Source organism: Panthera tigris, chromosome B4, assembly GCF_018350195.1.
Source record: "Panthera tigris isolate Pti1 chromosome B4, P.tigris_Pti1_mat1.1, whole genome shotgun sequence".
In the NCBI taxonomy this organism is placed as follows: domain Eukaryota; kingdom Metazoa; phylum Chordata; class Mammalia; order Carnivora; family Felidae; genus Panthera; species Panthera tigris.
In genome coordinates this window covers 18,684,679-18,709,195 of record NC_056666.1, presented here as the reverse complement: position 1 = coordinate 18,709,195, position 24,517 = coordinate 18,684,679, and the positions used below count along the sequence as shown (strand labels likewise).

Below are 24,517 nucleotides of genomic sequence, written 5' to 3'. Positions count from 1 at the left end.
ATTAGTACTGATATTTATTAAATATGCAGCATTGTATCTGAGAAAGGTTAACAACTGGTACTTAGATTGTATGAAGGAGCTTATAATTATTCATCAGCAAATCCAACAGTCTCCCTGAGGAGTAGGCTAGATGGGAGACTTTGACATGAACTTTAATAATTAAATATCAGATAAATACGGCAAACATATTTTATTACAATTAAGACTGTTGACGAAATATATTTAAAAATATATTAAAAAAAGACCTGAGTCTTATGCTCATGAGCTTGCCTGAGTTTGGTAAATTGTAATGGGTGAAGCAATGTTATCAGCATTTTATTTAGCTCTTGAAATGCTTGTGATGAAAGGAACGCATTTCCTGAATGCTATCTTATCGATCAGGAATTATTTGGGAAGCTATCAGTTTATTTAAAAAATATCAGAGTATCTAATCTTGGGAAGTCATATGTCATAGTGGTTGATAGAACACGCTCTTGAACAATTTCACGTGGGTCAAATCCCAGTGTTGCTGCTTGTATCTGTGTGACCTTGGGCTCCTTTGTTAGCCTCTCCCGCCTCAGTTTCCTCATCTCTAAAATAGAGATAATAGTACCTAGATCACTGAGTTGTAGTGAGAACTAAAATGAGACAGTAAATGAAAATTGGTTAGAACACTCTCTTTCATACCGCAAGTGCTCAATAAATGTTTAATACGGCAATCAGCGTCACACTGGTTACATGCTGCATATCATGGTCTATTTCTACAGATCTAAACTCACTGAAATCACACTAAGGTTCTGAAATCAGGCTTCTAGGAATTTATCTCCCACCTTAGCTTAGAGAAAGTTAAATTTTGATTAACATCAATGGATCCGACAGGATGCGGAGCAGGAAGATGGTGTACATGAGATTTAGTTCAAGTGTTTAGCAACTGTAGATATACCTACACATCCAGGGGCAAAGTCAAACATCTACTGAAAACCTACACGTGCCTCTACTTTTATCCACTCCTGTCTTTCCACTCATTTCTGATTATTCCCCGTGAAATACTACTCCAGAAGAGTAAGGGAGGTAGCCCCAAAAGAAATGTTTTGGGGCTCAGAGAGGTTCTAGAGCCATTTGCTGAATATATCTTCAGGTTTATCAGACTGGAAAACACTGCTCAAGAACCATAATCCAATTAATTTCTTTTTAGTATAAGCGAAAATGCATATATGATTTTCAAAGTGTAAACTTTATCAAACATCAGAGAAAAATGCTAATTTAATGGTATTTAGTAAGGTTTCTCAAGGGCAGGGCACTCTTTTCTTAAGTTGTAAGGCACAGAAAAAGACTCCCCAGCTTCTGCTTTATCTAAATAATACATCTTCCTATATACTGGTTTCCCTTGTTTTTTGCTAAATAATTTAGTTCTTGGAAATAAAGACATAACATGACTTTGCCATAAGATTACTGGTTGGGGTTTTAGAGTCTCCTTCATACTAAAGTTCACTCAGTATCTATCATATTAGTAGCTGCTTATTAAAATACTAGTTTTCTGTTCATTTCATATTATCCTTTGAAAACCTCAAACTACTGACATAATGACCATGAATCCTCTGGAACTTAATTATTGATTACGCATATGGGGTTAAGGGAAAGTGACCTTTTTTGCTATGCTAATTCTATCACCCACTCGGACCCTTCCTACTACGGGGAGGAAATGAGTTTAACAAAATGAAATTAATGAGAATGAGTTTTGTTTGATGACCTGCCAATTAATGACAGCTTCCAAATGGTCATTTTTGTTGAATTTCAGAGATACCCCTGTCAAAAACAAGTAATTAGGAATGTATTTACTGGTAGCGCCTGCCAATACTAGAAGCTTTCATTTGATTCCAGAAATGTATTTAGCTCATGTGTCTTCTTTAGAAAGTCAGCCAAAACAATGCTGTCCCAAAAATTCAGTCTTAGTAGTGTTGATACAGCTTTAGCTGTTTTCTTGCCACTTTACAAAACTAAGTTTGACTAGAATACTCATTAAGGGCTTTTAAAAATTAAAAACAAAAACAAAAACAAAACACCTAAATCTCTGTGCAGACTAACACACAGAGGATAAAGTTTAGTAACCAAAATCTTGAGGTGATATGATTCAAAGTGTGACTAGTGAATTGCATGTTTTTAGAAAATCTGAGCAAATTAACAGGAGGGATCATATGGGAACACGAGGAATCCTCTCCAATCAATATTCACTCTGGCTGAAATAAAAACAGTTTAATGAGTTCTTTGTGGCATGATTAGCCATGATCTAGTTTGTCTTTAAAGGTAGCATTCACATAGAGAATGTGTAAGTAATTTTGTAAATTGGCTGATTCTTTCATTTATATGAATATCTTAATATTGTCTGAACTGTCAAATAAATAATTTGCTAACGTTGCCTTACTTACAGATTACTGACGCCTAATGACTGGTCCCAAATGGTTATTTCTTTTCCACTTCAAGTTGAGTCTGCCACCCAGCACCATTCACTGAATACTCTTTAATGTAAACAGCATGTATTGCACAACTACAAGTTCATTCCCAGCATGAAGACTTGGGGGGAGAAAAAGAGACTCTTGAGAAAAAAGGGCACCATTAGAGCCGCGATAAGCCTCCCACACAATATGTAAGTCACTAACAGAAAGAGCTGGTTGGCGTTGTTAAATACAGCTTCTACAAAGAGAAGATGTTTTTGCTTCAAACATGTTTTATGCCCTCTGTAATTCTATTCTATTAAATAATAATGTAATAGGTTGGATAAGGCAACATAAAATTTAGAGGATCACGGAGTACTAACCTAAACCTCTTAGATTTTCTTCTCATCATTCCCTTGCGGTTCGTGAAGTTTCTGGACACTGTTACAACTTACATGGTCAGATTTCATAAGTTACCTGAGCATGCATAAAAAAGATCAGAAACTTCATCTAAAACCAAACTTTACTTTTCTCCTCATTCCACGTATATTTACTAATGGCTGAAACAAGATGTCCTGACTTCCTTTAGTAATCCCTTTGCCCAACAAGAGCACCAGAACCAGCACTGGGATAGTAAATGGTCAAGGCAGAGTATCTTAGTGAGCTTGTGCGACATGTAGACAACAGTCCTAACACTATGGCTCCCATTGGCCTAAGGACTGTTCTTCTGGATGTGGTGTTTCTCCCAGGAAAACACATTTCTTTATTCCTGAGACTTAGGGGAGACTTTGTGATGTACATTGGCAATGTCATTAAATCTCTACTGTTTTTCTGAGAGAAAAGAAGATTGTGACTTCATTAAATAAAGTTGGGTGAAATGTAGTAAGATACGTTTTAAAATCAAGTGTTTGAAAAGCTTTTAGTGCTAAATTATGCAGATGTTTGGTACTTATGGAAGAAAAACCCCTCCGTTTCCAAGAAACTAAACTTCCTATCAAAAAATTCACCTGGAAAAATTAACATGTGGGCATGTTTATAAAGGTATCCAACCAGTATTTGTTAAAAATAGGAATATTCTCTGTGTAATAGGGAAGTGTAGGTTAAAATAGAAATATTCATGAAGTAATAGGGAAAAATAAAAAATAAGGCAAAGTCTAAATTTGAAGGCAAACGTGAGAGAAAAGTGGAAAATTGAATCTCTGAGGTCATAATTTAAAATAAATAAGGCAGACAGAACTTGATAGAAAAACTCAATTTAGGTTATTTTTGAGAACTATTTTGGCTCCTTTCCTAGGCCTTCCATAGTAAGGTGACCATTGCAAAGATGAGCTTTTGATTCACTATATTGAATAAATAAAAGTACATTAAGATGGGTTTCTCTTCCTTAGACCAATAAATCCTGGCTTCATAGGTACTCAATAGATATTTATTGAATAAATAAATTTTTAAGTATGTTGAATTTTTAATAATGTATTGAAGTCCTTTCTGTGACTTTTAGTATTTTATATTAGAAATAAATTATTAAATAAATTGAGAGACTATCTCTATAATGGTAAAATTTTACCTTGCCTGATATTGGTACAGGATAAAAAGTCAATGAATAAATGGATGAATAGATCTAAAAAACAAGAATTTAGCTACAAATACCTCTGAAATATGTTATAATTAACCAATCAGTGATTTCTAATATCCAGAAAACTCCTAAATATTTGCTTCTTTTTAAAAATCCTATCTAAAAATCAATCTTTTTAAAAAAGAAGCAAATATTTAGGAGTTTAAATATCTAGGATTAGAATCAAACAAGGGGTGTTTGAAATGTATGTAAAAGCATAGAGTATCACTTTGCATGATGCTTTCTATTGTGGAAGAGTTTAATGAGAGAATATTTATGGGGAAATGTCATGATTTCTGTTACTTTTTCCTTTTGTTGAGCCATGAGTGGGCAAATGCATACTTGGGAACCAAAGCACCTTATGAAGCTATGCTGTAAGGAGAAGCAATTTTTTATCTTCTGAAAAATGAATAATTTGAAGGGCTTTCCATTTTGAGAAGAAGGAAGGTAGGATTTACTAAAGGATTTGTGATCAATCTGTCCTTAAATGAATGCAAAGATCCCGATAACTTTGAAAATAACAAGTAAGGCTGGTGGCCCCTGGGTGGCTCAGTTGGTTGAGCACCTGACTCTTGATTTCAGCTCAGGTTATGATCCCAGGGACGTGGGATCGAGCCCAGTGTCAGGCTCTGTGCTCATCAGTGTGGACACTGCTTGAGATTCTCTTTCTCTCCCTCTGCCCCTCTTCCCTGCTGGCAGCCCTCTCTCTCTCTGAAAACAAAACAAAACAAAACAAAACAAAACAAAACAAAAAAACAAGTGAGGTTCAGTTCTTCTAAAAGAGCTTTAATAGAGTATGAAAGAAAAATATCTTAAGTGTTTTCAAGATTATTCATTTCCTCAATAGTCTGTCAACATGTTTTTTTTTTTTTTTAATTAGAGTTGCTAAGTAATTATAATGGAGCTGTCCTACAAGCAAACCAAAATTACCAATAGTTTTATTTAGGGAAAACCAGTTATAATGGAATGCTTATATTTGAAAATGTATTATTTAATCATATCTAAAATGCCAAGGCTTTTCTGAAAGGCAAAGAGGAAATAAAGAAAGGATGTTCTGTAAATATTATACCTGAAATTTAGTATTCCATTTAAATAGATGATATAATCTACTGTTACTCTGTCCAAGATGGTAACCACTAGTCACATGTATCTCTTTAACTTAGAGTTAATTAATGAAATCAATTAAAAATTCAAATCCCCAGTGTCACTAGCCACATTTCAGGTGCTTAGTAGCCACATGCAGCTAGTGAGACTAATACTCAACAGTTCTGATTTAGGATGTCTTATCAGTGTAGAAAGTTCTACTAGACAGTACTGGTCTATGGTATTATGTTTTTGAGAATTAAAGCTTAAGACATTTTGAAGAGTAAAAAAAAAAATCTCTCTTTTTGTTAGGGGTTGTTTTTTTTCAGTCTGTAAACATAATTTTGGTCAAGTTTCTTGAAAAATTGCTGCCTGGTCTGTGAAGCTTATAAAGAGACCATATATGATGAACTATATACAATGTTCCTCAAAGAGTTCTTTGACCCTCTAAGTATCTTTAAAATATATTTGTTCTCCAAATGAGTTGAATTTTATCTTTGCAAATGCTAATGTTTCTTATTGAGCTGTGAGTAATAATTAATCAACAAAGCCACGGCACATTGTAGCACCAATGACGTTAATAGATTTAAAACAGCAGATGCGGATGAGAAATAGATTGATGTTAAGAAAGAAGCAGATCATGTACTGCCGGTGGGTGAGAAGAACAGAGTGGTATGTTCTGAAGGATTCAGAAATAGCTGTTATCATAACTTGTAGAAGAACCATTTGAAGGAAGGTCAGCAGCTTTCCAGGTTGCTTTCTTGGACAAGAATTCTGCGCGTGTGTAAAACTAACTTTCACATGACGAAAATGGCATAGCTTTACGTTTCCCAATAAAAGAACCGCAAAGGCGAGAGTGGATTTTCTGGGTTTTCTTGCTGGAAATGTTATGCTCTTTAAGCTCAGAAGGCGGAGAAAAGGTGAGGCGTGAGGGAGAAGGTCAGCACCCTAGCGATTCAGATGGAAATTCAGACTGTTAAATTGGAGGAGCGGGAAACAAACAAGGAGGAACGGTACTAGTGAGAATTATACATTTATCCAGGAAGACCTTTGCACACTGTGTAAAGGATTTGGAGGCACATAAGCTGAGGCTGAGAAAGGATTACTTAATAAAGCTATTTGACAAGAAATTATGGAAATTACACATGACCTACGAGTACATGACAATGTGAAAACCTTCTGGTAATCAACAGAATATTAAAGCAACAATGAAATATCACGTTCTGCTTATCAAATTTTCAGTTTAAAAAATGAGGACAGTGTCTGGGAGCATCTGGGGAAATGGGATATCTAATAAAATGCTGGGGCGGGGGGAGTAAATTGCTACAACCTTTATAGAAAGCAATCTGTCAAAGTGCATAAAAACCCATTAACAGTCAATGGCTACATACTCGCTTATAAACAATCAGTTGTGTCAAAATTTGAAAACGAAGATGTGCAGCACTGTTTTACTGATAATTAATATGAAAAGCAACAAACATGACAAACTAATGCTCAGACAGGTTACATAAATTATGAAATAAAGGAATTTGTTGCAGCTATTAATGACCACATTTTAGACAGGTATTCAGCAGTGCAGAAAAAAAATGTGTTATATATATGAAGAGAAAAATAGGTGACAAAAATATTTTAACACAATGCCAATTTTCTTAATGTGCATGTGTCTGCGAGTGTATATACTAAAAACAGAAGTTTGGATGCAGACACGCGGAAATATTGTTATCTCCCTGTGGTAGAATTACGGACCATTTAAAATTTTTTCTGTGCATTCTCTGTAATGTACAGATTTCTCTGAATTAACATGCGCTATGCTTATAATCACAAGTATGTTCTTCCATTTGGGTTTCTGTAATGAACAATCCAAGTCATTGTGTGCAGACCTGTGTTTCACATCTGTACCTGTGGAGACTGAAGCCAGCTGATCTCTGTGTTCTTTTTGTTTCTAAAATTCTACAAAATATTTTATGAAAAATAGAAGGTGATGCAGACACACAGGTACATACAGACAGACACAGCAAGACATCAAAAAGCAAACGCTGCGTAGCTAGGAAGAGTGAGTTTCCCAGTGTCAGGTGTTTCCTGATGGGAGTCTCCTGTGGCCAGAGTCTCACAAGCAATTGTTCTGGGTGTGGACATCTTAGCATCAGTGTCTTAAAGTGATAATGTTGATTATGATGAATAAACAATAAATACATGTACAAATACAGTGCTGACTACCTTGTGCCAAATACTGCATGCAACATACCCATTGTATCTTAGGTAGTAAGGTGACCATTTTGTCTGTAAGGCTATAGGAATTAAATAAAATGCTCAAGGCCTCATTATTAGTATTTCCATTAAGGTAACCTTTATACTTTCTGGACTGCTAACTAATTTTATCTTTTATTTTATTTTTTAGAGATAAGGGTTAATTTCACCATGGACTTTTGTTTGTTTGTTTGTTTTGTTTTGGAAGGAGCAAAGGAATTTCCTTTGTAACCTCAGAACTATTTCCTAACAATGCCTGAATTCCCTTTGCTACTTTCAACTGTCAGATCACCTGATCCCTTTTGAAAGATAAAGACTAAGGTAATAAACTATGCTTGAAAGTTACATTGAAATCATTTATTATTTGGAAGCCTTCAAAAACTGAGAAACAAGTTTTCTGTTGTTGATATTACCACGAAAGGGTGCGGAGAAATCTTCATGATAAATAACTTAAACTTACCTAACAGCTTTACAAATGCTTTACCAAAACTTGACCAACTGATAAGAATGGTGAAACGACCTCCAAGAATGGTGGTCCCACCGGGAAAAATTATTCTCAAGGTTACAGCTTGCACTCCGATGTTGCCATGAGATTAAGCTGAGGATCTAAGTGCTACATAAACCGTGTAACCAAAATGCTTAAAAGAAGAGAAAATTGATCTTATGAGAACAGGGTCCTATATAACGCACCTTGCAATAGAGAAGAAATGAAACCACTCATTACTTATGATAATGATCAGTTTTTTCCCTGAAATTCACTCAGGAGAAGAAAAAGGGGGAACAGAGATGTATGATTTAAATTCCCTGTGAGGATGACTCCTAATAGTGAGGGTTGTTAAATAAGAGAGCAGAATTTTGAAATGGACTTAAATGTTTTTCTAAATTCTGATTGCACAAACAGGTAACATACAGATCTCTAGGAATCGTCTTATAATTCTCAGGAAAAAGTACTCGTTTTATAGCTTGTATTATGTTAATCTTGGGTCAGCCTAATCTCTGGCATATATGTGTGCTTTTTTTTTCTTTTAGGCTGAGAATGCTATGTGAACATATCTTTCCCTTTATACAGAAGTTCATGTAACAGACATTATTACACATAAATTTGGGAACAGATTTTTAAGGAGACTTAAATTTTTCTGTTCCTGAAAAGATTTTTAAATTCACTTTTATTATTATTATTATTATTTTTATTTTTGAGAGAGAGAGGGTTGGGGAGGAACAGAGAGAGAGGTAGACAGAAGATCTGAAGCAGGTTCTGTGTTGAAAGAAGACAGCCCAATGCGGGACTCTTACTCTGGAAACCAACCTTGAGATCATGACCTGAGCCGAGGTCAGACGCTTAACTGACTGAGCCACCCAGGTGCTCCCTTCCCCAAAAGGTTTTTAAATAGAACACATCAATTCCAATTTTCTTATCAAAATATGGTCCCATCTACAGGCAGGGACGAGTGGATTAGAAACTCAGAACCTCCATTCTTTCTCAGCTAATATTCTCAGGATGGAACGGTGAGGTCAACAGGAAATGTGAATGTTAGTCCAACATGCAGCTTGCCTGAGAGACACTTTTCACTGAACTCGAAGCTTGTGAAATTGTTTCGGATGAATGCTGAGTCTCAACTTTAGACATAATCTGTTCTCAAAATTCATATGAATTTTGCCAATTTATTCAATAAAATTTATATTTGGGAGGAATATTTTTCCTCAAGACATACTGGTTACCCTATCACATTATAGCAAGGGATGCAAAATCGTAATTTGTGAGCCCAAAATTCTACCGTGCCTCAGTTCTGAGACAACACTTGCATATTAAAATGCATTTGTGATTCTTTTTTTCTTTTGTACTTGGGTGAGTCTTTTTGTTAAAACAGTAACATATCATAACATCAATATGGACCAAGCAGTCTTCTGAGGAAGCTGCAAACAAAATCCTTCTTCAGAAGAAAAGAACCCACAAATAAACTAAAACTGGTGTTTTCTCTTCCTTGTGTAATAACTGGCTCAAGTCATGCTTGATTTAACATCCCTGAAAGAAGGAATGTGAAAACACTCCTCAAACGGGAATCAACTTTGGCTCTCCCACGACATGGCCTCTTATTAAAGAGGATGTCGATTTGTGTCTACACATGCTAACATATCCTTGCTTTGTTCATTGTACACTTTCCTTTCTGGAAAATCTGCCTTGATTTAACAGTTCCTTCGAATGTTACTTCCCACTAATTTTCCACTAACAAGGAGAAACCGCCATGAAAGACTCAGGTTCTTCAGCAAGCAGAACTCCCACATCTGAATGTCATTCTAAATTGTAGTTGTAAGATAATCCCTATAACGTTTCCAGCCAATCCGCTGCTCTGAAAAATCTAAATAATTTCCACTCCATTTACCTCCTCTGTATTTGAGAGATGATATAATTAAACAGAATTAGTTCAAGGGAAGACCAAATAGCATACGCATGTGATAAATTAAGTCTACCCCTATAGTGGAATATAAGGACTTTGAACCAAACAGGGAAACACATGATCTAATCTTGGTATTTCATGATCACCCCTTGCTTTACATATGCATGTTTAGGACACAAACAAACATCAGTACTAACACACCCAAGCATCCCTCAGGACTCTTCTAGAATAGTGAAGGTTTAAAACACAGAAACTTACAAATGATGGCTATATACGTGATCAGAATTACTACCAGTGGTGGTTTTCTGAATTTCTAATATGATTAATTTCTAATATTCTGAATTTCTAATATGATGAACAGCTGACTAAGTAACATATATGTATTTATTCTACAAATGTAAACTAGACTAGATAAGTAAAAATGATTTAAACAAACTATGTTTCTTCTCTGGTAGGTATAGTCCCACAAAAATTTTTATTTACTTCACTTTATACTTTTTTCTGTCATCTTCTTTTAGACTATCAAACACTTTTGTATAAACATGATAGACATAAAACGGCGCAAACTGCTCTTTTGTTAGTAAATTTAAGCTACACAAATAAATAAGAGTCATATACCTATCAGTCAAATCATCTATCATTCCTTTATCTTCTTGTTATTAATGATAAAAATAGAGCTGTGTGGGGTGCCTGGGTGGCTCAGTCACTTAAGCTCAGGTCGTGATCTTTGGCTCAGGTCATGATCTCAAGGTTCTTGAGTTCGAGCCCCGCATCTGGCTCTCTGCTGTCAGCATGGAGCCCGTGTCAGATGCTCTCTGCCCCTCCCTGCCTTGTGCTTTCTCTCAAACATAAATAAACATTAAAAAAAAAATAGATCTGTGCAACCAAGCTAACTATACCAAAGAATCCAAAATTACACACTCTTGGCTTAGCTATTTGATTTCACTTTACCTAAATTATTAGTTGAAGAGTAACAGAGAGACAGCGAATACCAATAAGAGTTATAAACCAAACAATAATCTACAAGCAGCAATCCGCTAAGTGGTTCTGTTGTTCAAACAGTCACATCTGCCTAAACTCAATCTCCTTTAAATTTACCCCCACAGGAGGCTCAGACTTTGCGATTACCCTTCTTCTACATACTGGGAATTTGTTGGATCCTGTGGACAACGACAAATGCATCAGACAGTCCCACTTTCACTGGGTGATTGGTCGAACTTATCTGTGTGACCAAGACGGGAATCTGGAAAAGAAAAAGCAGATTGCTACGTGTTAGATTTGAATTTCATTTCGGAGTGGCGGTGGGGAGCATGATCATCTTGTTTACTGAAGAAAATCAGGTGCTGGAGATGAAGGACCAGGGAGAGTGAGCAGGAAATATTAGAGAAGGAAGACATACAATACCAAAAAATAACATCTGTTTAGCGCTTTTGATGGGCTAACGTGACAAAAGAGCTCCTGGTCCAACAGACAGCTACTTGATGATGAAAGTAAATAGATTTTCTGAGGATCTAACTGGTGCCGAATGCTGAAAACATCACACGTATAGGCACACTGTAAACACATTTAGTGCTGGCTTTCATTTCGGGAATAGACTCTTCCTGTACCATTTGTTTTCCTAAAATACTGTATATTACTTTTCATGGGTTTTTAAAAAAATCCTTGTTTACAAGTGGCCTTATAGATCTAAAACCTAGAGAAGGACAAGTAAGTGCACTGCTAAATATATATTTAACAATATCACTGTTGATTAATAGATAGTGAAACTCGGCAAATGTTAATGGATGTTGAACTATTCTGATTGAAACTTACATGGAAAACTTTATGAATTATGATGGGTCATCTCAAGGTCACATTTCCTAAATTTAAATCTCAGTGGAACCCAAATCTGAATATGACAGCCATTTTTAATATTCACAGTTAAAAAAATTAAAACACATTGAGAATATATTAAAGAGTTACAAATGAGACAAATCCTTGGAGCCAATTTTTCTAGATTTAGAAAACAGTCACTGGAGAGATGATTACTATGTTTATTACCAGTTTTATAGAAATAAAAATGGGCATGAAACTGTCTGCAATAAATAAAGGGACAAGAAACAACAAGGGGAGGATGGATGTACCGACAAATCTTAAGGTGGCATAAGCAGACTGTGGGCCATCTGCAGGTAATTCATTCAAGAACCTATTAGATCTGACCTTGTCTTATAAACCATAATAACCAGGGTAGCAATGAGAAGGAAGGAGAAAAACTTGGAGAGAAGATACAATAAGGAATGTACTGCTTATTTTTGCCCATGACATCGGGGAATTTTAAAAGGGCTATTTGGTCACAATTAACCAATTAAAAGAGGAAATTTTAAGTATCTGAAATTTATGGAATTATTTCAAGTAAATGGAAGATGACGTTTTCTCTTTATGTACTAACTCATCCCTTTCTTAAACAATGTTAAGGTATTGCCAATTTTATCTCAGTATGTCCAGTTCTTAACCAGCCTTATGAAGTATTCTGATATCTGGACAATAGAAACAAACAAAGCAAAGCCAACATTTCTGTCCCAAAGGTTTATTCACTAAATGAAACTCTGACATACTTTATTTAGTGATTAGTAAGCCATACTCAGTATCATATATGTAATTGCTTTTCTTTTAAAATTTTTTTAACGTTTACCTATTTTTAAGAGAGAGAGAGGAGAGCGAGAGTGAGACAGAGAGTGGGAGAGGGGCAGAGAGGGAGACACAGAATCCACAGCAGGATCCAGGTTCTGAGATGTAAGTGCAGAGTCCAACACGGGGCTCAAACCCACAAACCACGATTTCATGAAATGAGCTGAAGTCAGATGCTAAACTGACTGATGCTAAACCGACTGAGCCACCCAGGCACCCCTGTAATTCCTTTTTTAGTGGACTCTATACTATTACCCAGTTTTATATGCCATGTTGAGGCAGAAATGTTAATATAAGTGTCATTTACATTTGAGATGGACACAATTAAAGACAAAAAGACAAAAAATTAGTAAAAACATAGAAAATATTTCCAATTCAAGTTATATTTTGTATGTCCTAACAAAACAAAGTCACAATTGCCAAATAGCATTAGTACACGCCTGATCAGGATTAAGTATGAGAACTTTGCTAACTTGTATTCATCACTTGCTTTCATTCTCCAACATCTGTGACTATAATTTTCCTCTGCAAGGTGAGAACTATTTTACCAGATAATTCTGTGTAAGTGATTGTATTCCTCTTATCCCATACTCAAAGCAAAACTTGAGTTCATAAAGCTCTCAACTGGAAAATCCTATTATACTGCCATGAATATTGTATTTTTATATAAGGTTTATTTTTTAGGTCACATGTTTTGTTTCTGCAGACCTCCTTATCATAGCTTTCCCTTCTTTTTAGATTTTCTATTCCACCTCTTCAATCTTTCTTCCTTATCACCTTCTTCACCTAGGCATCTTTCATTTTGATTTTATTGTATCTCTCTCTTCCTTTCTCTCCCTTCCTTTATATTTTGTCTCTAAGTCAAACCCTCTCCTCCCGTGCTTTATACCTGTGGTGGACTGATTGTACTAAAGGCCTACATCAATGGCCTCCTTCTTTCCAAACCCTTTGCCTTGTCACTTTTGATCCCCTCCCACTTGGACTCTGGCTCAGTAATATGACAAAGGGAGATGACAGCAAATGTGAAGCAAAAGAGAGGATCGAAAATATATTTGTACATTTCCACCTTCTTTCTTGGCCTCCTGCCACTGCCATGAGAATGTATGCTGTTGCTCTGCTGAAAATATAGGAGAGGCATATGGAGGAAAGTTCCCTTTGCAACAGAGGTCCACTTTGACCAGCTAGCTCCTAGCCAATCCACCAGCTAACAGCTGACACATGAATAAGCCCAGTTGAGATCAAGAGAGTACAAACCAGATCAGTAGCACTGCCAAGCTGATCCATAGGTATCTTGTGAGACATAAGATATGGAGTTAGGTAACTACATTTTCGGGTGATTTTTTACACAGCAATACTAACCAATACATTTTCTATTAGAGATCTAATAGCAGATACAAACTTCTCTGGTGTTTCTACACAAAATGAAGTAGCATTCTTCCTCCTAGATTTCAGGGAATCAGATAAATATCTCTGCACTTCTAGGTACAATTAAACTTGAAAGATTGGAACGTTCCAGTAGAAAGTTCCATTTTCTACATCTTGCTTTCACTCTTCTAGATCTCTTTATTTCCTAGTTTATTCTTTTTCCTCTCGATTCCAAAAAATGAAGACCAATGTGTCTAAGTTACCTAGATTCAGACTCATTTAACCAAAGGAAAATCCATCTGGAACTAAAATGGGTAACCTAACAATGTCGACAGTGTTCTGTCACTGAAAACAATCCTATCATAAATTGGCCAAACCCTTTAGGAAGATAATTGTAGATCACCTGTAAAGACCCTTTCAAACCTCAATTCAATGGTTTCACTCTATTGAATGATCTTGACCTTTCCACGCTTCAACAAGTAAACTGTTAACAAGGGTGAAAAATTGTACCTGTTTGTAAGAGAACTGAGGTAGGCAGAAATCTTTGTCTGCTTCTAAGGGTAACATTTTAACTTGCTGCCGGTTTTCTAGTTATACTTATTCATGGGACAGTGACTTCTGAGGACTAGGTCAGACAAACCACCATTACCATAAATAACTCTACTATAAGTCTTAATATAATGTGGAAATATAAAGCAGAAAATAAATTTCTGAGAATATTACATACTATATAAAAATTCTTTTCTCCAAAAGGCATATATACTCTCCATGCTATTTGATAATATAGAATAAATTTGCTCAGTTACTAGATATTAATTGAATATCTTCTGTGTATTACTGTAGGCACTAGAATCATAGAAAAGAACAGAACAAAGACGCTGCTCTCATAGAGCTTACATTCTAGAGGGCAGGGGCTGATATTAAAAAGTGAATGTAAGAATTAAACTATGCTGAGCGGTGGTGAGTGCTAAGGAGGAAACTAAAGTGTGGCAAAGAGACTCGAAGGGCATGGGGGCTTCCTTAGGAGGAGTCACAGAGAGGTTCTGTGATGAGATGATTTTTCTGTAGTAATGAGCCTGCCATGTGGATATTTGAAGAAAATTCTGAGTACAGGAACCAGTACAGGCAAAGGCTTTGACTAAATTGTTTTTGGTGACTTTCAGAATTCAAAGGTTATCACTGGAGCATGAGGAGTAGATAAGATAGTTAAAGGAGATGAGAGGAGGTGGGGGCATGTCAAAGGGAGCACACATTCCCTGCAAGCCATGGCAATGACTCGGAATTTTATTTCATGTTATACAGTGATGGTTTAGAGAGTTTTGAACAGAGGAAGGCTGTTCTTTTACATCTGCAAAAGATCATACTGTGATCTGTTGTGTGGTCAAGACTGCAAGAGGCAAGGGGAGACAGAAAAACTAGTTAGGAAGGTATCACGATCGTCAGGATAAGAGATGGGTGGCATGGACTACACTGGAGTGATATGTGTAGGAGGTAGAAGGGATGGAAAGATGGATTCCAGGTGAATTGTGAAGGCGCTGCCATCAAGACATGCCATGGGTGTGAGGAGAGTGGGAGAAATAGGAGAGTCAATGACGTCACCACAGCCTTTGGTCTGAATAGCAGGAAGAAGGGAGTTGAGTAGTTCCTTAGGGCCGCCATTTTGTCCACCCGCAGGGAGGTTTTCACACCGCAGGCCATAAGGAGTTGTCTGCCTGTGCAGGTGGCCGCCTGTGCAGCACTGAAGAAAAGTACTGGAATGTCCCGAGATGGACAAAATGAGAAGAGGAAAGTTTGGAAAAGGACAATTTTATGGCCATTCCACTGGCCTCAAGTGCTTTCCTTTAAAATTTTATAGAGTTCATGAATAAAAGCACAGATTTTCTGAAACTATGGTCTTTTATCCTAATTAAATATTAAAGTGAAAATGTACGAGAAGCTTTTAATTCCCTACATTTTCTTAGAAGGCACCCAAGTCTTTTATGAAACAATTACATATCAGGTTTTTAAAAAACTACTTTTGGCAATTGAATTAAATGCTTAATAGTGTAAAAGATTAATGAGGAAAAGATGAACAATTCTAGGCTTTCTCACAGATTCCTTTCAGAAATAGTCTGGCTCTTTCCACCTGATATTGTCATATCCTTTTTACCTCACTTTCTTGGACTGTAATCTTTTTATTTCAAGACATCAAAGGCATGGGGCTGTTCTCCGAAAGGATTGTTCATCCTCTCACTTACTGCAGCCAAAGGAATTGGGCTGCGTCAGCTCTCTGTGAGCAAGTCAGACCAGTCTGCAGGTTTCCATATTAGTATTTAATTAGAGACCATTAAGATGAATCGGGAGTACTGTTAAAAGCCACATTTAACTGGAACTACTTTGCAACAAAGCAATTGTATGTGGTGTGTGTGTGTGTTTATGTATAAATAAACCATCTAGAATTATAGCTGATATTACACAGAATTAGTTCAAGAAAGGGTGTGTCATATTGTCACAATCATCTATTCCACAGACGACTCTTAATGCACAAAGATACGAAGTCAGAGAAGTCATGGCCAATGAGGATGTCCAAGTATGAGAACTCTAAAAACTTTGCTGTATGGGCAGCTATATTTTTTATTCATTCTACAAATTTACAGTCATTCTCAAAATATTTCCAAAGTTAGTTTCTGGGGTTTTCAGGAAGCCATCCTGAAACAGTACCAATTGTAAACTACAGATGCTTTAAGAAAAAAAAAAAAAAAAGAAGAAATGTAGCTTCATTATTTTCAAGTGCCTATAATAGTTGCCTTTTTATGACTGAAGCAAAGCTAAATTTTCACTTGGCCTCTGTATGATTTGTACTGAATCATAAATTTTTGAGAATGAGTTTCACAATTACATTCATTCCACAGGATACTTATAGGAAAGGAACATTAGCACCCGCTAAAATATGCTTCCATTTCAGCTTACACAAGCATTTCTACATTCTTTTCTTTAGGTGTTTGATTTTTGTTCCATTTTTACAGGACACCAATGAATTTATTATTTAAGTAAGTATAAATTTTTCTACAAGTGAAATAGGGAAGCAATATGAAGTACAGACACAGAAAAGATTTGCAGTCGGCAGACAAAATTAAGGCAGGAAAAAATATCAGGGGCGGGTAAAGGTAGAGCAGAGCACCCTGGTCCTTCAAGGAAGGTTCAGAGGCAAAAGCGGCTCTGTTCCATGCTGTGCTATCATTCTGCAGGACACAGAGGCATAAATGCGACACATACAATGTGAGCTTTTCTGTCTGCCTCTAAAGCAGTTAGGGAGATAACAGCATGCTGTTTGAGTCAGAGGTAATGGAACTTTATTTTCCTCTCTCTTCTGCACTGCAAACCTTGCCAAAACATTCATTTGTTTCCATTATGGACCCAGCTATCTATCTAATAGGCAGCATAGCATCTCAGCAAGGGCTTGATTGTTAAGTGTGGTGTTCCAAAGTATGAATCACATGCCTATCACTGGAGAAGAATTACCCTAAACTCATTTTTGTTCACTTGCTAATCAGCCACATGGTGTCTAGTAGCTTAATATATATACATTAAAAAAAAAAAATCCAAAGCTTACTAGTTTACCCGTTCTCACCTGCATTCAACCTTAAGCTTCCTACCTCATCATCCTTAAATATCAGATCTGGCTTCTGTGTTACTCGCAGTAGGGTATCCAATTATAAAAAGCCATACTTTCTTTTATTACTATCAAAACAACACGAAGTCCTGAGTATTAGTGTTTAGTTGTCTGAAAACTGCATTTGAATAGAAAGGCTTTCCATTAAAGTTGACAATATAAAAATCCATTTGCTTTCCTGAATATTGTTAGCATTTTGCACGATTATTTTAATCCTGTTTTAGCTTACAGTTACTGAACTCTTTCCATATGCCAGGTATTGAGAGATAAAGTTGATGGCATGAAAACAAAGGAAAGTCACACGCTAAAGATACATTCTTAACATCCCTCCATTCCCCATCTCCACTATCACACCCTATAGAAAATCTGGAAGGAGACAGCATAAGATAGTTCCTATATTAAAATAGGGGTTTCAGACTTAATCTCTACATAAACTGGCACCAGCCTAGGGTAAGAAAGAAGAAATTGCTGTGGGAGGGAACTGGAGGGAACATACCCTGAGTACATTTCCCAGCCAATTGTTGCTGTGTGGAAATGTAGGGCAAATGAGCTAGGGCTTCCAATTTCTCAAGGGGTGATACAAATCTATATTTTTATTTAAAATCCTCTGATATCTAAATGTTGACAACATATCCATTTTATACACAACACACACACACACACACACACCGCTGTGACCTGTGATTTAAAGACTGCCCCTTACTGAACTGACAAGTAGAATTGGAGCTTCCTATAAAATAAGACAATGAGGCAGATGCCTGCCTGTAGAAGGCCGTGAGACTGGGCTCAAGACAATAAGACTATAGTGAGGCCTTTATCTGGGACTACAGCTAGACAAGGGAGCTTGCATACACATGGCCTGGCAATCAAACACTAGGGGAAAAGGGTGGGGATTGGGAAACTCCTTGGGTTTGGAAAGACATGTAGGTTGCACAGACCTTTTACCTCAGGGAGGGACAAGAGAGCTCTTTGGTCTTGAAGCACCGAGCAGGGAGTCGGGCTGATATGGGCAAGATCAACATCTCAGTGACATCTCAGGGGTGGAAAGGAAGAAGGACTTTGAGGAGAAACAGCTAGGGGCAGGGCCGGCATTAGAACAAGTTTCTGTTTCTAAAATTACTTCCTCTAGATAGATCCTTCTACCTTGCTACTTGATTGATTGATTGATTGATTCTTACCCACAGCATTTGTTATAGAAACATTATAAAGGGAAAGCGGGTCAGTCTGTCATCTTCTCACACTGTGAAAAGTAAAAAGAAACTAAAACATCAGGAAGTTTTATGTGTGATATAACTAAACCATCCAATACATCCACAAATGCAAATGAGGTAGATCCTAAATAAAGGCATGCTGATACAATTTTACATTTCATGTATTTAAAATACAGGATAATGCTATAATGTAAAATCATCTGTGTCTCCATTTTTTCGTATCATTTCTTGAGAGTTATAATCAGCATTTTATGTCACCTGGGTTTTCTTAATCTCGTATCATAAATTTATTAAATAGATTTTATTTAAATAAAAAACATAAGTATATGAATATATAATGAGCATGTATAGATGTCATACATATATGTATGTGTATATCTATATACACACACATATATATTTTTCTACAGGGAGAACTATAAAGTTTTTTGGATGCAATATATTATATAAACACATGTCCAACATTCTCACACACAGAGCAATAGTCATAAAGGCAAATTACTTCATATCAAAGGTAAATGTTTCACTGCTCAGTTCTTATGGCTTTCTCTTACTCTCTTGAATTATTTTTTTCCATAAATTCCACAAGCTCAGCAATTGTTCATCTTTTAATACTTTCGGGATGATTATCATGAATGAAGAATCATTACAGTTCAAATAAGAGAAAGAGTCTTGAAGGAAATTTTAAGAATGCATTAAGGGTGCCATTTAAACCTATACCAAATAGGCAATGCTGATTTATTAGCTATGCCTTCTTCCATGGAAACAGTGGATGTTACACTAAGGTACATTAAGTTTAAATACTTAAATGGTGAAACAGATTAGAAAGTGATTTTACTTAATAAACAATAGAGTTCTTCTATACTGACCTCCTCTAAAATTTGCTGAGGAGGTAGTAAGGTATTGAACCAAGAAAATGGATAGAATAGGTGGACGTGTAAGTAGGGTATGCATTCTCTGTGATTTCCCCACCACCTTATAGAAGGATTATATGACTTTCTTTTTAATTGTGTTGTCTGAAATTGATGACTACCCTCTTCCTCTCATGAGCTAAATAACTGAATTTGCAAAAGACACAGGAAGAACCATGTCCTTCCCTAGTTTGTATCTAAAATAACAGCAAATTCAAAATACAATAGGAGAAATAATGTAATAAATTCAAAATACAAAAGAGAAACACAAGTCAAAGGAAATGCAACTTCTAAATTTTGATGATATACTAGGAAAGAGAGCATCAGGACTGTAAGATATCTGATTTCAAATCCCTAATGTTTTTGGAACAAAATCTTCTTTATGAATAGGTAAGTTCCTTGGTACATTATCCATGATCCCAGATTTTAGGTCTACATCTACTATAATGAAACAAACAACGATCACTATTCAATAGTAACTAAAATAACATAAAGGGGAGCCTGGGTGGCTCAGTCGGTTAAGCGTCCGACTCTAGATTCCGGCTCAGGTCGTGATCTCATGGTTCATGAGATGCAGCCGTGTGTCAGGCTGTATGCTGACATGACAGAGCCTGCTTGGGATTCTCTCTCTCCCTTTCTCTGCCCCTCCTCCACTCAGGTGCACACGCTCTGTCTCTTGTTTATTTTATGAATAAACAAACATTTAAAAATATAAAAATAACATAAAGAATATGGGTTCTAGGTCACAGCTGGTTATTGACAGAATAGGAAATAGGAATGTGATTTTCCAAATTCTGTTTGTCTAAGAAAGGGTGCATGTTTTATTTTTATTATTTTTTACCTAGGTACAACCTCTTTTCGTTAAAAAAAATTAACAAAATAAATAGGATAATGCTATGGAAACGCGACCCATTCTTACCTGTGCTCTCAAGGGGGCAGAGCTACAGTATAATACTGACCAGCCAGGAAAGATCATAGAGAATATCAAAGTGAGTGAAGCAGTTCAGGCATTTCTTGAAAAGGAAGTTTGGAGGGAGGCAGTAGGGGTCAGTGATTAGGAATACAGGTTCTGGAGTCATATCCAGATGACTTTGGGTAAATCTTTGTTTCACAATTTTGGGACAGTTATTGAATGTCTCTGGGTGTTTTAGGTTCCCTTTCTATAAATGATAAAAGCAACTACCTCTTGTTTTTTGTGAGAATTGTATGAGCTAAATGGTAAACACTTAGGTCTCTGCTTGGCATATATGAAGAGCTCAATAAATGTTAGATTTTATCAAATTAGGGGATTGTTGTTAAAAGTGAATGGGATTTCTGGTTATGGCAGACAAACTGGTACGAGACCATTTCTCTTACTGAGATCAAGCAGGAAAGATAAATAACATATGGAAAGCACCCGTTGAAGGCATCAGGTGGCCATCAAAGAGCAAAGACTTGAAAAGCCAAGATTCCAGAGAGAGGAAATCACAGAAGTGAATGCAATACCACTTTTCTGTCAAGGCATTTGGTAATTTACAAGCAAGATTCAGACATTGAGAAACTGAACAAAACTTCAGACGAACCGTGAGATCATGACCTGAGCCGAAGTTGGAGGCTCAACTGACTGAGCCACCCAGACGCCCCCGAAGGACTACTTTCTAAAAGTAAGTGCTAACCCAAAATTTAACAGTCTTTACAAGAACTAATGCTCAACTTTGAAAGAGCTTAGCCCTGACAGTATTAAAGTAATATGTTTGGTATTAAGGAGGGCACTTGTGTTGAACACTGCATATTATATGTATGTGATGAATCACTCAATTCTATTCTTGAAATAAATATTACACTATATGTTAATTAACTAGAATTAAATAAAAATTTGGAAAAATTAAAAATGTTTGCCAATTAAAAAAAAATAATCTGTTCCATCCTACCTGTCAAACAAAAAATGTAAACCCTCTCTGGAGGAAGAAAACAACGTCCACAACCTCCATCTATTCCTTTAGTAGTTTGTAAACAATGCCCAACATTCAATCAAAAATTATCTAGCATAAAAGGAGACACAGCCGAATAGACACAAAAAAGACATCCAGATGGCTGACAGACACATGAAAAAATGCTCAACATCACTCATCATGATGGAACTACAAATCAAAACCACAATGAGATACCACCTCACACCTGTCAGAATGGCTAACATTAACAACTCAGGCAACAACAGATGTTGGCAAGGATACAGGGAAAGAAGATCTCTTTTGCACTGCTGGTGGGAATGCAAACTGGTGCAGCCACTCTGGAAAACAGTATGGAGGTTCTTCAGAAAGTTAAAAATACAGCTACCCTATGACCCAGCAATTGCACTACTAGGTATTTATCCAAGGGATACAGGTGTGCGATTTCAAACATTGGGGAACACGCACCCCAATGTTTATAGCAACACTATCGACAATGGCCAAAGTATGGAAAGAGCCCAAATATCCACTGAAGGATGAATGGATAAAGATGAAAAGGTACACACATACAATGGAGTATTGCTCAGCAATCAAAAAGAATGAAATCTTGCTATTTGCAACTACGTGGATGGAACTAGAGGGTATAAAATGCTAAGTGAAATTAGAGAAAGACAAATATCATATGACGTCACTCAGGTGTATGAGGAATTTAAGATACAAAACAGATGAACATAAGGAAAGGGAAACAAAAATAATATAAAAACAGGGAGGAGGACAAAACATAAAAGACTCTTAAATATAGAGAACAAACAAAGGGTTGCTGGGGGGGTTGTGGGAGGGGGGAATCGTGGTTGCACTATATGCTAATTAACTTGGACGTAAATTAAAAATAAATAAATTAATTAACACAAAAAAAGCCATGACCAATGAATGAAAATCTAGAGGAAAAGAAAAAAAAATACAGCTGATAGAAAGAGACCCAGAGGCAATCTAGATATTAGTTATCAGCCATGAACTTTAAAGGAACTGTTATTAATATATTAAGTCAGTAGATGAGAAGATGGTTAATTTTATCAGGTAATTAAATCTATGCACAAGAAACAAATGGATACTGTGAAATTGGAAAATGCATTCATAAAGGGAACAGTTGGTAATCTGACAGGAAATTAAGAAAAAGTATGTTTTTTGTGATTTGGCTTCATCCTAAGTAAACTATTTCTTTGAAGTTAACTACAATAAACAGCTGCGTAACAATAACTTAAAACAGAATTTTAAATCTTTGGTTCCAGAATACAGAGTGACAATCAGGAGAGATAACTTACTTCTTTAAATGAATCCATGCTGCCATGACTTCTCTCACTAGTATGGCTAAGAGAACATTGGGACTGTGGTGAAGGACCATCAAATGCCACGAGCAAATCTGTGTTCACTCTGATTTTAAACATCAGTAGTACTTCCCTATCTCAATCATATTACAAGCAAGATTAGTATAAGTGCAAATATATGTTCTCATTTATTGACCATTATTGATCTGGTTTGCACATGAAAAATTATGCTGTTGGAAAAATGACCATACATGGGACATGAGAGTTGAAAGTCATCTGAGTGGTTAGGATGGGCAGTTGATACATTAACAATTAACACAGGAAACATCATTAGCTACTGACATAAATCACTTGATGCAAATAAAGATGAAATTTGCATCAGTAAGTTTACTTGATGCATTACTGATTTTACTCTACGATTTAAACAAGTCCTCTATTGGTAGTTTCTGCATAAATCAGATTTTTTTCTTCTCATTCACACAAAATGAAATGAAATGAGTAACATAAAATAAAATAAAACAAAGTTGGCCTTAGCCAGTTAGTAGCAACTATTACAGAAAGAATTGTGTTTTACTTCCCTATCTATAATGTTGATTCTGCAAGTTTAAGCTGGACAGGAACACAAAATTATACTCTTATTATGTCTTTACGATTTTGTTAGCTCTATACCTTAACTCAGAATACTTCTAACTTTGTGAGATTGTGATTGTGTCACCTGTTGGAGTCAGAAAAAAAGATTCTTAAACACCAAACATTAACCAATATTTTTAAAAAACAAATGAGAAATAGACATGTGAATTGCTACGCATAATGTCCTTGAGAAAGAAAAAAATTGTGGAGGTATTTTGAGATTACCAAATTAGAGCCTTTAGTCCTGAATTTGTCCTTAACTAGTTCTGTGCCCACAAGAATGCCATTTAACCTTTCCGACTCAGTCTGCTTAGCTATAAAATAAAGATAATTGTGTATGATCTAATTGCACAATTAAGTCACACATATTTATTATTACTTTCATGTGCCAGTGCCTTTATGAATATTAAGAATATAGGACATTGTTGAAGAATTGAAAACTATACTATATGTGAAAACATTTTGTCAAGGGTAATACATTATGCAAACAACTATTTTACGCTATTGTGATTGTAAATGTTTTTCTAGAAGTGTCAGGAGCATCTAGCTTTCCCTCAAATGCAAGGGAACCCTTACTGTGGCAAATTTTACAAATAGAAATCTGCGTCAACAAAATGAAATTCATGGCAATTATCAGAAAAAAAAAGGTAGAATATGAAATAGAAAACTGTTTTCTAACCAGGACAGAGAAAGGGCAAGGCAAATAATAAAGTAATGACTTCTTTAGAACTCTGAGTTCAGAAGGACTAATGTTCAGTAGGATAATAGTCTAGGAATATAAAGAAAGTGTTAAAATTGCCTACTGGTATAATGTCACCCATGACAAAACAGGAAAACCGTAGTGGAAAATTCTTCTTTGGTTAAAATAAAGAAAATTAAAAAATATTTTAAAAATACCAAACCCCCTACAAAGAAGGAATAGGGAAAATGAACTGCTACTCTGCTAGGTGAGACACCCATGGAGAAAATGTAAATAAAGATGACAATTTTGATAACAAAGACCAGAGACAGAGACCACAGTACAAACACAAACCTCTGGTTCAAAAATGCCTACAGTTAGTGAGATTTAAGACCCTAGA

General features: G+C 36.0%; 1 protein-coding gene across 4 annotated transcripts in view; it reads right to left on the bottom strand.

Annotated features, from left to right (window-relative positions):
• PLXDC2 (plexin domain containing 2) overlaps positions 1-24,517 on the bottom strand; it is a 446,499-nt gene that overhangs the window by 99,083 nt on the left and 322,899 nt on the right. For all 4 annotated transcript variants that reach the window (XR_006219664.1, XM_015537188.2, XM_042991189.1 and 1 more), the window contains exon 7: positions 10,893-10,992. Coding sequence is in view for 3 of the 4 variants with exons in the window: in XM_015537188.2 (XP_015392674.1) it covers positions 10,893-10,992 (100 nt within the window). In the remaining variant the exon portion in view is untranslated. The remainder of the gene's footprint in view (positions 1-10,892; positions 10,993-24,517) is intronic.